Source organism: Saccostrea echinata, unplaced genomic scaffold (assembly GCF_033153115.1).
Source record: "Saccostrea echinata isolate AGI-Se365-2 ecotype Australia unplaced genomic scaffold, CSIRO_AGI_Sech_v1 ptg000009l, whole genome shotgun sequence".
NCBI lineage: Eukaryota > Metazoa > Mollusca > Bivalvia > Ostreida > Ostreidae > Saccostrea > Saccostrea echinata.
The window spans coordinates 52,072,203-52,088,416 of NW_026889758.1; the positions used below are offsets into that span (position 1 = coordinate 52,072,203).

The 16,214-nt window shown below is 32.1% G+C and overlaps 2 protein-coding genes across 2 annotated transcripts; both read left to right on the forward strand.

The window, feature by feature from the left end:
- The first annotated feature begins 3,746 nt into the window (after positions 1 to 3,746).
- LOC133182871 (uncharacterized) lies at positions 3,747 to 4,279 on the forward strand. The gene is made up of 2 exons (XM_061317717.1): positions 3,747 to 3,882; positions 4,089 to 4,279. Exons 1-2 carry the CDS (start codon positions 3,759 to 3,761, stop codon positions 4,277 to 4,279), a joined length of 315 nt encoding a protein of 104 aa, XP_061173701.1. The 5' UTR covers positions 3,747 to 3,758.
- An 8,500-nt stretch (positions 4,280 to 12,779) lies between these two features.
- LOC133182872 (toll-like receptor 4) lies at positions 12,780 to 15,308 on the forward strand. Its single transcript, XM_061317718.1, has 2 exons — positions 12,780 to 13,916; positions 15,111 to 15,308. Exons 1-2 carry the CDS (start codon positions 12,792 to 12,794, stop codon positions 15,306 to 15,308), a joined length of 1,323 nt encoding a protein of 440 aa, XP_061173702.1. The 5' UTR covers positions 12,780 to 12,791.
- Positions 15,309 to 16,214: the final 906 nt, after the last annotated feature.

Sequence of the window (16,214 nt, forward strand, 5' to 3'; positions counted from 1 at the left end):
AATTATTACTCTGTTTCCTTCCTAGATGCCCAGGAGCACAGAAGAGGAATTTCAAAACATTAATGAATTTTTACAATATAATCAATAGAGTCACACCCTTACAACAGGAACCGAATAGACGTCTTAAAATGGTCACGTGATCAAAATAAACCAATGAATAATTGTCCTTCCATGAGCCTCTCAGAACTACTTTACGTACAATTTGTGTAATACAAAGAAAATAATAGCGCTAGAAATGTCCTATCTACATGTAAGGCAATAGCTATAAATTCTAAATGATGTGCATAAAAAAATAAGTTCAACAAACAATCTGTAATAAAACGGACACACACAACCCACGGAGTTATAATACATAACAATAATACGTACACATCAGTCTTACGCTACACATTCAAGTTCCAAAACCTTTCATCAAATAAAACATTATTTAATCACATTCAGGTATCAATTATAAGTATTTAATGACATGGACAGTGTTATTTTGATCTTAACAATTGTAAAACGATAATGTTTATGTCACTTGACTATTTTCTTCGTAAGAAAGATGACAGGCGCCCAATTTACAACATGTGTGATAATGTCAAAATAAGTAAGTAAATTACAGTCGTAGATAATGTAGTAGATAATGATGAAAAACTGACATATAACATCTTAGTATCACTGTCCCTTACTGTCTGTTTAACAATATCTCACTAGACCGTCTAGTAAAACAATAGCAACATTTGTTTACATAACAACGTCGAAGTGCAATGTGTATTGCATCAATAATCTAAGTAATCAAAAAGATAGTTAATGGCCATAAACAATAAATCATTTCTAATAAAATTTACAATTGGATGCTACTTTACATCACTGTAACAAAATCCACAAGCTTGTGAATAATAGGTAATATTCTAAGTTCACCCCCTACATATTACATGGTGACAAACCATTATAATGTAACAATAAGCTGAAATATATATATTCATATACATGTATTACACAGTAGAGCATTAAGTCCTATAATATTACAGTCATTTGCAAATCACTTGGTAAAAAAACAATCTGATTGTACACACAAGTACTCTGAATATACCCTTATCACCTGCATACGGGGTTTATATCTCTCAGTTGATTCGATACGCAAGAGCATGCTCTACGTATGAATTTCTTAAACGAGGTAAGTTATTGACAAACAGGTTGGTGAAACATGAATATCAGCAGTCATCATTTCGTAAGTTCTATGATCGATACAATGACCCTGTCAGCAAATACAATCTATCATTAAGTCAAATGCTGATTGACGTTTTTCATACTAATTGTTAGACCATTATTTACACATTGAATTGTCAACGGATTTTTCGGTGATTTCCCGATCATGACAGTTAGTGCTAGGGTTTTCATACTTCACATGTGTATTTCTTGTGACAAGAACCTTTCTTGGATACCAACATTATATTTGACTTTTTGACCTTGGCCTTGGGGTTTGACCCATTTTTGCAAATTTTTATGAGAATTTAACCTTGGCTATAACTTTTGAACAGTTGGAACTTGGGCTTTAAAACTTCTCAGGTTTATTCCTTGTGACAAGACCTTCCTTTAGATATCAACAACTTTGAACCTTTGACCTTGGAATCTAACCTACTTTTAAAAAACTGTAACCTTTCCCATAACATTTGAACAGTTTGTTCTAGGATTTTCACATTTCACATATTAAGACCTTTCCTTGGGCACCATTTGACCTTAACCCTGACGTTTTGCTCACTTTCTAAAATCTTTAACCTTTGCCATAATTTTTAACGGTTGGTGCTAGGGCTTTCATATTTCACAGGTATATTCCTCAAGCAAGACCTTTCTTTGGATACTAACATTTTTGATCTCTTGACATGGAGTTTGACTTGCATTTGAGAAACTTTAACTTTCGTCATTAGCTGCCATACGGGGGCATCAGTGTTTCACAAACACATCTTGTTTTGTTTGTTTTGTTTGTTTGTTTGGTTTTTTTCTTTTTTTTTTGTTTGTTTTTTTTTTTTTTTTTTTTTTTTTTGGTTAGTTTTTGTTGGTTTTTTTAATTTTTATTTTTTATTTTTTTTTATTTATTTATTTATTTACTTTTTTTTTTTGGGCTTGTCAAGAAATTTTTGGGTAGGAAATTTTTTATGACTGGAGTGCTGGGGTGGACAACCCCGCCCTGGCAAAAGGTCCTGGATCCGCGCCTGATTAACTTTCATTAATAAATGTACTTACAAGCAGTACCAAAGTAAAGGTGTAAGAATAAAGTCGGGATATGGATATCGCATTATATACAAATCATACGTCTGTCTTGTCAATGATAATCAAAATTAAGGTCTTCATTTGACCATAGTTCAAGGTTATTTGAAATTTTATTTTAAACAGTAAACTATAAATAAAAATCTCTCAAGAGAAAACATGTTGCGCATTTTTTTCTCATAATTGCTTTTTTAGACAAGAATAAATATTTAATAATGATTGTTTAATTTTCAAAATTTCTGTAAGAATTTTGGGAAGCAGGTGTCAAATTAAAAACAAAAATTTGGAGATAAATAAAATAATATACAATTTTCCTGGATGATGTCAATATTTTCAATAAATGTTAAGTTTTCACAGAAATTGTTTTTTAAATAGTTACAAAGATTTCTATTCTCATAAGTTACGGTTCGTTGCTCAGAGACATGAATCAAAAAGTGGAGAATCCGGGTATCGATCCGGGTACCTCTCACATGCTAAGCGAGTGCTCTACCACTTGAGCTAATTCCCCAGTTATATTACGTACGTGGAAAACATTTCTTTCCAGAAAAACAACACTTATCTTTGAGCACTTTGTGTCAATATTTGGATCCTCGGGCAAAATTCAATAAATTCTCTCGAATAATAATCTGTTATATTTTGTACGTTTTACCACACGTGAAAACAATTTTTAAAAGGAATTTTACATGAATAATTGACAAGGTTTAAGAAAGATGACTTCACTTAAAGATTACAAAAAATAAATATGAAAAACGAGGGGTTTTTTTTATTTGCAGGAATATGGTTTTGAATTATTACAGATATAAAGCAAATTTTTCAGGCTGATACTTTCGTCAGTAAATCAGTTGTCATTAGCTTTGCATTGTATAAACGTTCAATAATGTTATGTACTCACTAGTACCGAAGTAAAGATAATAATATCGGAATAAGATAATCATAAGTCTATCTTGTCAATAATAATTATAAAATTCTTAATTTCATTTTAAATGGATTCTTCATTTGACAATAAATCAAGGTTATTTTATCAAACAGTATATAGGGAAAAAAATCCCTCAAAGGAAAACATGATTTTGCACAATTTGTTTTCTCAATTGATTTTAGACAAGAACAAATATTTTATATTCTCAATGACATATTGTATGTATCTGTATCTGTACCTGTATGATACAGATTTATAAACGACTTCGTGTATATCCTGCATATTATTGTATAACTGTGCATTTAATTTATTAAAGGTCACGATGATGAAGTTCTTTCTCTGTCTGAGACTTCTCACTCCATCGATTTGCCAGTGTGTACCTTTTGAGCATGATTATTGTATGTCAGTACCATCAAACATCGAAGAAGAGGAAATGGAGATAGCTTTTGAAGACACTGATGATGATGTAACGATAAAGTGGAACGAAGGAAGAAGGATATTGAAATTCAGTATGTCATTGAGAAGCTGATTGAAGGCTGTGAATTCTGCAGACATCCTTTGATGTGGCGAGATCAGATATGGACTGGCATCAATGTTACAAATGAAATGTGTGAATTGTGATATGGTGGTATCAGTTCCAACTGGAAAGAGACACTCTCGCATAGACAGTGACCATCCATCTAGAGCATTTGATGTCAACACAAAACTGGCTCTTGGTAGGCATTGTATAGATAATTAAATTTTATATGTACATGTACTACAAACAACAATTAAGTGCATGCAGTTCTACTCTGAGGACATATTTTTATATGATATTTGAATGGTCTACTAGTTGAAGCACTAAAGATATAATAAATTACAATAATTTAAATGTAAATATGTTGTAAAAGTAACAGTCTACAAAATTGTGTATATTTTATAGGTATGCTTCATGCAGGTATTAGCCAGAAGAAAGTATTAATGCTCTTAAGTGTACTTAATATTCCATCTATGTGCCATAAAACCTTGAAAAAAACAGAGAGGGAAGTAGGAAAGGCATTAGAAGAAATGGCCAAAAAGAGTTGTGACGATATGGCTGCGGTCGAGAAGGAATCATCAAAGTACAAAAAATAATGTTGAAAGCTATGAATTATCATTACTTGTGTCACAGAAATATATTGTACATTTTTTTAACCTGTGTACTGTGACATTTTTATCAAACAGTTTATTATAATATAAAAAGCAAAAACAAGGTTACATATATAATTTATATGCACTGTGTTGTTTTACAGTACACCTAATGAGCTGTCTGTATATGACCATTTTGAGGTCTTTTTTAATTAATCAAATGAGGTAATTTGTAGAAATTAATGGGTTTTTAAAATAAAAATATGGTTAAATCAATATCATAACAATTGGAATAGACTGGAAATATTAAGAGTTCACATTGAAGACATGCTAGTCTTTCGTGTTTATTAATTACATTTTTCGCCTCTACAGATCCAGGCATTTATATTGCTAAAAAAAAAATCAAGAGTAATGAAAATTCGTGTAAAGAGACGAATATATAAAGTGATATAGAAAGAGTTATTGGGGATATTCAGAGTAGCCTCGCTTTAATCTTTATATCAGCATACTAAGTAAAACTTAAATACATGACGTATCCAAGGTAAAATTATACAGGATTAACTACATTTAGTAATTCATTTTTAGTTATTGTCAGGAACAGCTGGTAATGACACGACCAAGAAGTGCTTCTTCCTTATGTTTCACTCAGCGACATAAATATTTACGTCAAACAATTTTAAACTTATCCTTTGAGCATTCGCATGTTTTCCTTTTTTCGTGCTTCAGCTTTAGATCAATAATAAATATGTCTCCCAGTCAATTATATACGCAAGATCATGTTCCACCTACGAACAAGTTTCGAAAAAGAGGCAAGCTATTGACAAATAATTTGTTGATACAAGAATATCAACAATGTCGTTTAATGTCAACATTTCGCAAATGCTATGGTCGATACAATGACCTTATCTGCAAATGCAATCTGTGATTAGGTCAAATGTTGACTAGAGTTTTTCATACAAGTTGTTGGGCCATTATTTTCACACTGAATTGTCAAGATATTTTCCGTTAACCCGATCATGAAAAAAAGAGCACACGGCAGGTAGACTGGCCGGCAGGGGATGCTTACTCCTCCATGCCACCTGATCCAATTTCTGTTTTCTGTTGGCTCTGCTCATTATCTGAACTGATTAATTTTACTTTTGAAAATGATAACTGTTCGTTATCTTCACATTTCATGATAATAGATAAATCGTATATTTTTGATCAACGAATCATAAGAAAATTTGACGGAAAATTCAACATAATTATATATAAGATTCATTTCTTAATTCACTTATAATTATGTATTTGTTAATTTAAATTTCATGAGATGAAATAATTTTTCCCTGTAAGCTTTACTGGGAAGAAACAATTTATAGGAAGTGGATGATGAAAATTTAATATCTCTGAGGCTCATTTTCCTGAAAAGTAGAGAGGAAGAAAAAGCAGGTAGTGTTAAAAAACTATATTCTTCATCTTTTTTTGTAAAAGAAAGGGAAGACTTCCTGCATTTTCCATTATTAATAATGCAAATTATATTAAATTATTTTGAATCATTGAACTGAGAAAACATCTGCATTGTTGTAGAAAAATACCGCACACACGCCACAGTTAAAAGAATATTTTTTCACGACTAGTGCCTTCTGTATCGATTTTCTTTTTTTATGCGCTAGGCAGCGATTTTTCAAATGAATTTTTTTACCCTGAAACAAAAATCTTGATGCAATCACATCAAAAATACTGTAAAATCACACATTTTCGTGATGTCAATTTTTTGTGGTTTGAGGAAAAAGTATATGTTCTGGGGATATGATTTGGCATATGAAAAACTTTTATAATGATATTTTACATTTCGCGGGGAACATAAATTCGTGGGTCTCATCATACCTTGAAATCAACCGAAATAAAACTAAATAAAATTTGTAATTTTACAGAAGGTATCTGCATGCAGAACAATGAAAAGAGAGAAGGAAGAAAAAGCTACAAAGAAAAGCAGAAGAGAAATGGGGAAAGGAAAAGGAAAAATCTTTTCAAATTCAATACCAGGAAATGAGTAAGTGATCGTGATGTCTTCTCCAAACTGCAAAGAAGGAAATCTGAATTAAATTCAATAATGAGAAATCAAATACTTATTATTAAAAATGGGCTCAGTTTTTGCAGACACATTAAATTTTCAATTTTAAATTTAAATAGAGCTACAGAGATTGAGAAAAACCGGGAATCTGTAACTTCCAGTTAATTCCCCGACTCCTGTTCCAGGATCATGAAGCATTCTAAGGGTAAAGTCAGATTTGAACAATATAATAAAGATTTATTATAGAAAAATATGACATTCATTTTCATTTTCAAGCTTAAGTTTAAAATAAATATTCATTTTATGAATAATTAAAATCATGACCTACGTCTAAGACTGTTTCATGATCCTGGGGAATGAATCTGAGGAACTATTATGTTAGATTATATTTTGATCGATTTTAGTGAAAAGAGCTTTAATGTAATTTTTCTTTTTTGATGTCCAACACAGATTCAGAATATATATATATATATATATATATATATATATATATATATATATATATATATATATATATATATATATATATATATATATATATATATATATATATATATATATATGATTGCGCCCATGACAAAAGGGCCTAATGGCAATTTTGCTAAAACAGAGAGATATGACGCTGCAGATGGTGAGCGTCGATCGACGCAGATTTTTTTATCCACGTGTTTTACGTTTTGACACGTCTAGCTCACTTTTGTCGTTGTTCTCAACATTGAAATAACTATTTATTTTCATTTATATCTTTAATTCACGTCTTGATCTTCTAGTCCAATGATATTAATTAAAATATTTAGAATTTTATTCGAGACCCGTTTCTTTACTACATGTTATCGTAGCTTTATACGTCTGGGCTACATGTATTTCCTATACATGTATAGAAGCTTGAGACAAGGTGATTTTCTGGATAATTGAATATGGATGAACAAATGCGATTTTGATATATAGATAAATTGAAGTTATTTGTTAGACACGGGTATATTATCAAAATATTGCAGAGGAAATCGTTTTCCTGTATAAGATCCGCCCCACCATTCTCAACACATCGATCATGTAAACATTGAAGCATTGGTACATCGTGCATAAATATTTGTTGTAAAATGCTTTAGTTGTCAAAAATTTGAAACTGATCACACTTCTTCCAACAGAAAAGAAAAGTATTCTTGTAAGTTTTCACAAATCTAGCAAATGTACGAACGTGATATTATTTTTAAATACTATAAATAAAAACAAGAGAGGTGACTCTGACAAGCGAGATACTAGAGAGGTACCAGGGAGGGAGTTTTTTTTTAACGCCATTCAAAATCAACATACTCATACAAATTTGCTAAAATCTACTTATCATCAGTTAAAAAAACGTTTTAATTGTAAGTATTATATTTATATATTCTTTAAAAGTATTTTTGAAAGCTCATGGAACTAGCTGCTGTCAAAGTGAAAGAGAAAAAAAATATAGAATAAGAAATAGATGCTACATTGAACCAGACTTTCATTTATTTTTTTAAATCTGTTACATGTCCATCTATTTATTTTAACATGAAATCATTTTTTAAAATAACTTGAATTTTAATTTTTTTTTCAGTATAATGATCATAGATTTAATTAAAATAAAATGAAATTAAAAAAAAAATTGTTTCGTCTTATTTTTGTTGTTGCCACTTCCGATGTAAGTACTTGAAAACAAACAAAAACTACCGAATGAAATAAAATTGTTCTAATTGTTCTAGCTTAAAATAAGTTTACATGTATGTATACCTGATGTGTGTGTGAGAGAGGGAGAGAGAAAGAGAGAGAGAAATGCTGACTGACGTTTTTCATACTGTTAGGCCATTATTTACACACTGAATTGTCGACGGATTTTTCCGTTATTTCCCGATCATGACAAGGAGTACACGGCGGGTGTGACCGGTCGGCAGGGGATGCTCACTCCTCCATGGCACCTGATCCCACCTCTGATGTTTAGAGGTCCGTGTTTGCTCTGCTCCTATTTGGTATTGTTTAATGGACCTTTGAGCTTGAATACTGTTCGTTATCTCCATATACATGTATTTCGTGTTACATTAAATCCAGTTTATTAATACAAATTGTTATCTCCATATATTTCATGTTACATTAAATCCACTTTATTAAAACAATGTGAAATGTGAAACTTTAATGAAAAGGCGAATTTTCAAAAACACAACAATATCGTGTTATGAAAAGAAATCTCTATCTCTTTTTTTTTCCTTTTGCTGTCTATTTATTTTCAGTAACTCGAAAATATAAGATTTTGGTACTCGTGCTGTGCATAAAAAAGTTCAAAGGTTTTAGCTTTATCTGCAGTTTTTAGTCACTTAAAAGTCAAATATATGTAATCCTTGTCATTCATAGAATCTCAGCATTGTATGTCATTACAGTTCTATTATCAATCTAAAACTCGTTTTCTTATTGAAATAATAATCTCAGTTGTCGGTTTAGTATGATATAGCTTAACTTGCCGTTGAATTATATAAACGGGCTAATTTTGTTATATAGATTTATTGAAATAAATCTTGTTAAGATAAAATTGTATTTAAACATGCATTGTACAAATTAAATTAAATGCTAAAATTATACTGCACAAAAGACTAAGAATATGTTTGCAAGTTTTTATTTTTGTGGCAGTGCAAGAGACCGGGGAAGAGGGCTAGGGTCATTTTATATTACCGGGACCTAACTACTTTACCGTGTATCTGTAAAGCTTTACAAGGATAAGCATATCCAAGTCTCTGGCATGGGGCCAGAATGGAATTTTTATATTGAAAAACTTCATATACAATAACATTTAAAAACAATAACATTAGAATTTCAAACGATAAAGAAACCGTGAGAAATGGGGGGGGGGGGGGAGAGAGATTCTACACACACTATCACATAACAATATTTACATGTACCTAAATGTGTGCCACATCGTAAAAATTTGTCATTTAAAAACTCAGCCAGTCAAGGAATATTATGAACCATTCGCATTTAACTTACTGGATATATAAAACTTTCAAATAATTTTTATACCCCTCTCCAGCCGAAAAAAATCTATTAATTAATCTGCATTTCATTGATTCATAACGACAACATATATATAATTATTTATGATTAATTTCTTTAAAAAATCTATTTGATATTTATTTAAAAAAATGACATATTGATTTCATTCAAAGTTCTGGTAAAATTTGTTGAAATGATAATAAAATACCCGATATCTATTAATACCCAGTGTATACATGTTCTTCTAAAACAATTTAATTTTACAAAATCAAACAAAATCGTTATTCTAGGACGCAATTTTTCTCATGATTAACTAGATTTGATAGCAATTAAGTTTCCAGTTCCAGGCATGTGGAGCTCATGATCCCTGTTTGTTTTGAAAATGACCCTGCTATATGCCGAGGTCTTGGTGACATGAATATTTATTACTATTTGAATTGGATAAATATGTATGAATATCTTGCATGAAACAAATTCATACATATTTATATATAGTATGTGTTTCAATGAGAAACACGTAACAGGTCATTCGTTATTTCATATTCTTTCTTAATGAGAGATATGATTTTAGAAAAAAAAATGTAAGATCTGTGTTATTTAGAAAAAAAACTTCACACAAATCGCTATTGACATTGCAGGCTTCATATCTTTTAGACATACTTTTTTTTCCTACGGCTTATTCCTGTTGTTGTTAAGTGAGACTTCGCCGGAAGACTGGCTTTATAGTTAGTCTTCCTACCGGAAGCCTGGCTATATAGCCAGTCTTCGGGGGGGGGGGGGGGTGGTGTTTAAATCTCACTATATGGCTAGGTTTCTCCCCTTCATAGTAATGCATCTCCCTTAAATTAAGTTTCCGAATATTTGTTATGGTCTTCTCTCACTATATGCCCAGTCTTCCTGTTGGAAAATCTCACTATCTGGACAGGCTGCTTGGGGGATGGCTCACTATATAGCAAGCTTTTCCTGGAGAAATCACTGTAGGGAAATCATAAAATTATATTGTTTGCTTGTGTGTGTGTGGTTTTTTTCCCTCTTTTTTCATTTTTTATTATTCCTGGAAATTCTTTCAATTTTTAGCTCTACTGGTGAGAAACCAGAAGAGCTTATGCGATAATAAGGTGTTCGTCGTCCGTCCATCCGTCTAATTCTCTGTCTGTCCGTCTGTAAACAATTTTTCAATTTTTACTCCTTCTACATTTTTTGTCTGATTTCAATATAACGATGCAAAAGTAAACTACACAAAGATACATAATTCTGAGTGTCAGTTTTTGATTTCCATGAACGGTGTTTCTATGGTTTCTAGAGAATAGAAATTTCTGTAAAATTTATTTGAGAAGGCTTACTCCTCCTACAGTTTTAGTCTGATTGCAACAAATCTTTCCACAAAAAGAGACTAAACCAAGGAACATTATTCTTTATAAGTTTTAAGCTCAAGTGCTACTTTTTTTTATCCTTTGGTATACCGTAAATACTTGTCTACGAGTCTTTTTTTTTTTGGGGGGGGGGAGGGGTCCAAAACTCCATGTCCGACTTATAGGCGAGTCATAAAAAGATTGGTATTTTTCTGAAATGCGAAATGTAGTACTTTTTAAATCTCTTCCAACGATCATCGTTGTCAAAAGTCTGGATACATTATTTACGTATTCTAAGATTATGCATAAAGTACAAGTAATTATAAAGTTTCTCATAAATATCACCAGAATGTTGGTAGATTATTTAAACAAAGGTGAATACCTTAGAGAATTGATATAGAATTTATTTGTTGAGAAAAAAGAATATCGGCGTCATTTCTTAAAATATTATTTTAAACACAGGTAAAAACACAACTATTCTGGCAAAAAGTTGTACCGACTCATAAGCGGGTCAATGGCAAATCTCTCCAAAATAACCTTAAAAAATACAACCGACGTATAGGCGGAGCAACTTACTAATTTAGGCGAAGGTATACGGTAAGTACAAACGAGAATAGCTAAAGTTTCATCAAAAACTTTTTTTTTTCAAAATTTGCTCGTTTTGCTGAGTCCATATTCTCAAGACATGGTCCAAAGGTAGCTTCTAGCTTTGTATATCCAGAATGGGAGATAATCGTAATTTCTGGCTGTGGTGTGGTTAAAGCTTTAAAATCGTAGAAATTTTTTTGAGAATATTTTTAAAATTTAACATTGTATACCAAATGGCACATCTAGCCATATTTCATAGCATTTTTTAGCGGACCAAAACACAATTTCGGGAAAATATTTCCTTTTCTTTTATCACGAAAACCCTATATCAATAGTAAGCTAAAATACGTGACTGATCTGCTAAATTTTCCATTTACAATTGTGGCTGATCCAAATCAAATGTGCCTTATAATTTTTTTAGCTTACTTGTATATAAACGGTTCATGATGCAAATATACTGGCTGGAGCCGGAGGTAAAACATGTCACAATGCATAGTTTCTCTATCACAAAAAGCAAATAATATGACATCACGATGCATCGTATGTTGATTGACTGATTCTATGTTGTTTTACGTCCAATTCGAGAATTTTTCACTCAGCAGTGAGGGATCTTTATCGCGCCAACACGGGGCCTCGGTTTTTAAGGACTCATCCGAAGGACCCGAAACTTTCACTTCAACGTGCCGAGCGCTTGGCAAAGCTACCTATTTTTTTCGACTTAGGTCAGTCGCAGCCGAGATTCAAACTCAATACCTTCCAAACACGGAGAGAGCGCTCTACCAACTCAGCTACTATGACCGTACGATGCATTGTAGGATATTTATCATAGGACGTGGTATAATTATTTTATTGATAGTTTGAAACACCATTGGTTATACTTCGGTTTACATAGAATTTATTTGGTTATGTAATAATTTGATTATATCACTTTATCACATGCTTAAAGCAGGACATAAAATATTGTAATATAGCTGATGCAACTAAAAATAATGGACGGTGCATTCGGGCTGCGCTTGTTGGTAATTGTCTGAAGACAGCAAAACAAACAGTTACAAACAGGTAAGTGACGGTTAGCGCGTGCACATAGTATCAGGAGGGGTAGGGGAGCCGTTCTCCCACTTTTTGTGAACACATCTTTTTCTGTTAATCTGTCAATTATTTTTCTAATCGACCTTCCACTTCAAAAACGATGCCTGAAGCGGCAACAGTAAGTGTGTGTGTGTGTGTGGGGGGGGGGGGGTGTTAATAATGTATACATTTTTACATTCATGCTCTATATTCCTTTTGATATAAACTGTGTAAAAGCATTTTGAAAGATTGTACTGGTTATATAGGTTCGCCTTTTTCAATAGCTTTCAGATTGAGGAAGATCTATAATATAATCCTTAAATTTGGAAATAAATATTTCTAGCCGTGCTTTTCGACCTAAGAGCTGAAAAAAATTCATCTTATATCTTTTGTTAATCTCAAGTTATTTCTATCTTTAGAACAAACATCTCCAGTGTTTATTTTTAAGAAGAAAATGAGTCTCGATACAACACTATCGTTTTGCATTTACTTGGTATGTTTGGGACAGTCGCTACAATTCAGTTGCTCTTCAGAGCCAAAATGCAAATGTTATTACGATAGAGGGATGCTGAGCGTGGACTGTAGCTCGCTAAACCTGGCTCACTCTCCAAAATTTCATCAGAATGTTAGATGCATTTATCTTAACAACAATGGTCTTACGGAAATACCTACTGACATGCCACAAGAGATCGTGCGCCTAGATATAAGCGAAAACAATATCCGAAATCCAGAAAAGGCAGTTCTTACAAGATACAAGCATTTGCAATGGTTAAATGTTGAACGAAATTGTTTATGGCAAAAATATAAGGAATGGCCGTCACGCTTTTTCGAGAACCTGACAAAACTTGATACTCTGCTCATGAAGGATAATTGTTCAGAAATATCTGATAATACGATCAAGGAGATGAAGTACTCCAAAGAATGCTTTTACGGACTTTTGTCATTAAGCCATATCGAACTGAATGGATTAGGTGGCCATAACTTTGAGGAAGCATTTGAAGCAAGTAATTCCATTCAAGTTCTTGTATTTACGTATAATGGTGGTCAATGTGTTCTGAATAGTATCGAGAGTGATACATTCATGGTTTTCCAACGTTTGAAAAATCTAACATTATTTAACTGTAATATCATGCACATAGAGAGTGGAGCTTTTGCACACTTCAATGATCTCGTATTTCTGGATATTTCAGAAAACCAAGACCTTACGCTATCTGTATTAACCAATATCACTTATGATTTGCAATATTCAACAATCCAGACTCTCATCGCAAATAGTCTTCATTGTAAACTCGGACTTTCTCTGGTATTAGGAATAAACCATATAAAATATCTTAGAAATACTTCTTTGAAAGAATTGTCCTTGGCAGAGAACAGAATAGGCATCATTGAGCATCTACTTACTAACTACCTTCCCAAGTCTTTAAAATATATAAATATTGACGATAACCCGCTTATATTCGGGATCTATGTGCTAGAAAGCGACTTTCTTTCAAATCTAGAAAGATTAAGCATTGATCATACTGAAAGAGCTAAAAAGCTTAGAATAGGTTGTAATTATAACTCTAACAGTTGTGACAAGGTGAGAGATATAAATGTCGATGGAACTTTAAATGAAGTTTCAAAACGATTTGTTTCTTTTCAAATTCCCCCAAAGTTAAAATTTCTTAGCCTGGCTAATAAGAAAATGTATGTTCCTTTGATGATAAATAACTACGGAATTCGGCCAAAGAATTCATTAACACATCTGCATGTTCAAGGAAATCTGATATATGATATACAACAATTTAGTGGACTTCAACATCTAGAATACCTTGATCTGTCAAATAACTTCTGCTTCAACATTACCAAACAGTCATTTCAAGATATGACCAACTTGTTATTTCTGAATTTATCCAAAAATCTTTTAGGAAAGGAATTACAGCGTCAAACAAGAGAGCATGTATTTGATCATCTCCATAATTTGAAAGTACTGGATCTGTCATACAACTGGATAAATGTCTTGCATAAAGATTTGTTTGCATCCGTCTCAAATATAGAACATCTAGACTTAAGCAATAATGAAATAGAGAGCGTCACCTTTGACCTGTCAGTTGCCTTAAAATTGCGTGTAATAAATTTATCCTCCAATAAAATTGTGATGTTGGATTCAAAAGCAATGGATTTTTTAGATGCTTCGAGAGAGAAACAACTTTCTATCCAGATATCAAACAACCCCTTACAGTGTACATGTCAAAGCAAAAAATTCCTAAAATGGATGAAGGCATCTTCTAATAAAAATTTCGTTGATCGGGAAAAATATACATGCGAATTCACAAATGGAAAAAAAATTGAAATGCGCAATTTAGGCTACATACTCGCTTCTTTAGAGCATCAATGTACGTCATTTACAACAACAATAGTCATCGTTACAATTATTTTACTGGTCACAATCATTCTTGTATCTTGTGCGATAATGTATAGATATAGATGGAGACTGCGTTATTTGTATTACGCCGGTAAGAGAAGTTATAAAGGATATTCAAGGATCTTAGATACAGGTAGAGAGTATCAATTTGATGCTTTCATTTCTTACGCTGAAACTGAAGGGGCAGAGTTTATACCAAACCTTTTGAAACTAGAAAGAGAAAATAATTTTAAATTTTGCATACACAGTCGTGACTTTATAATTGGTGTTAATATAGCAGAAAATATTACCAATGCTATTCATAATAGCAAACGTACTGTATGTTTTCTGAGTAAAGCTTTTTTGGAATCTGAATTTTGCATATACGAGGCTCAAATGGCTCGAATGGAAAATATTTATAGAGGAGGGGAAACAACTTTATTTATTGTTCTGGTGGAGAAAGATCTTGGAGCTTTTTTCCCTCAATTTCTAAAGGATGTGATGAGAGAACAAACCTATCTTGATTATGATAAAGAAATTCCAGAGGAGTTCTGGAATGCTATGACTCAGGCATTAAGAGAAATGTAACGCAAAGTCTTCATGGAATAATAAGGCTTAAAACTTTGATAAGCGAAAAAGAGAACACCTGGGTCCATCTAAGGAAACGAAGGAGCAATCTTAAATACTGGTAAATAGTTTTAAAAAGTCATACTATTGACACATGCAAACAGGATAAAAATGTAAGATATTTTCCTAACGACCCTTGTAAAATTTTTTCACTCATATGAGAAGGATACTGATGAAGGGTTTCAAATTTAGACTATAACTCGGCAGTCAGCGCCATTGAACATTCAGGTTCGTTAGCGTGCCAACGGGGACATATCTTAGATTTTAATGTCTAATCCGAAAGATTTTCAATATGTACATGTACTTCAAATTTCCGAGGGCTAGGTTAATTAGCCTTTTCATTACCTTTGAATTTTCCTCTTATTTTACCTTTTTTATTAACATGGTTTTTGTTGCTTTGATTGATGTCATCAATATAACTATGTACTTCTGAATTTCATTGTGTGTAAATATCTTCTTTGTACTTTATAAACAATAGCATGCCAGCATTTCATTTTAATTTTTATTAGATATAAAACGTGTTTTCAAATGCTTTTGCAGTAAAGTGTTCTTCGACGAAATGATTTTTATGAAAAAAACACTATAATTATATCTTTACGTGAAATTTCAAAGGCAGACAGGAAGATCAGGCAATTAGTTTCATAACAGATGAATGACTTGCCTTACATCTGTAGGTTTTTGTTATGATTTGTGTGTATCAGGAATTGGTTGTTTGGTTGTTTTTTCTTCTATTTTAGTTTTGTTATTGTTACCTCTAATTTGGATTTTTTTAAGTGTGACAGAGGGACGAGGATGGATAACCATAATACATTTGAACAACTTTTTGAAAGGAAGTCTCCGTATTTACAAAAGAAAATCAAAATTGTT

Excerpts from the sequence above, each read along its gene's own strand:
- LOC133182871 (XM_061317717.1), top strand. The coding sequence starts at position 3,759 with ATGTTACAAATGAAATGTGTGAATTGTGATATGGTGGTATCAGTTCCA. Across the intron at positions 3,883-4,088 it reads CAACACAAAACTGGCTCTTG|GTATGCTTCATGCAGGTATT; the intron begins GTAGGCATTGTA and ends TATATTTTATAG.
- LOC133182872 (XM_061317718.1), top strand. The coding sequence starts at position 12,792 with ATGAGTCTCGATACAACACTATCGTTTTGCATTTACTTGGTATGTTTG. Across the intron at positions 13,917-15,110 it reads ACTCTAACAGTTGTGACAAG|GCTCAAATGGCTCGAATGGA; the intron begins GTGAGAGATATA and ends TGCATATACGAG.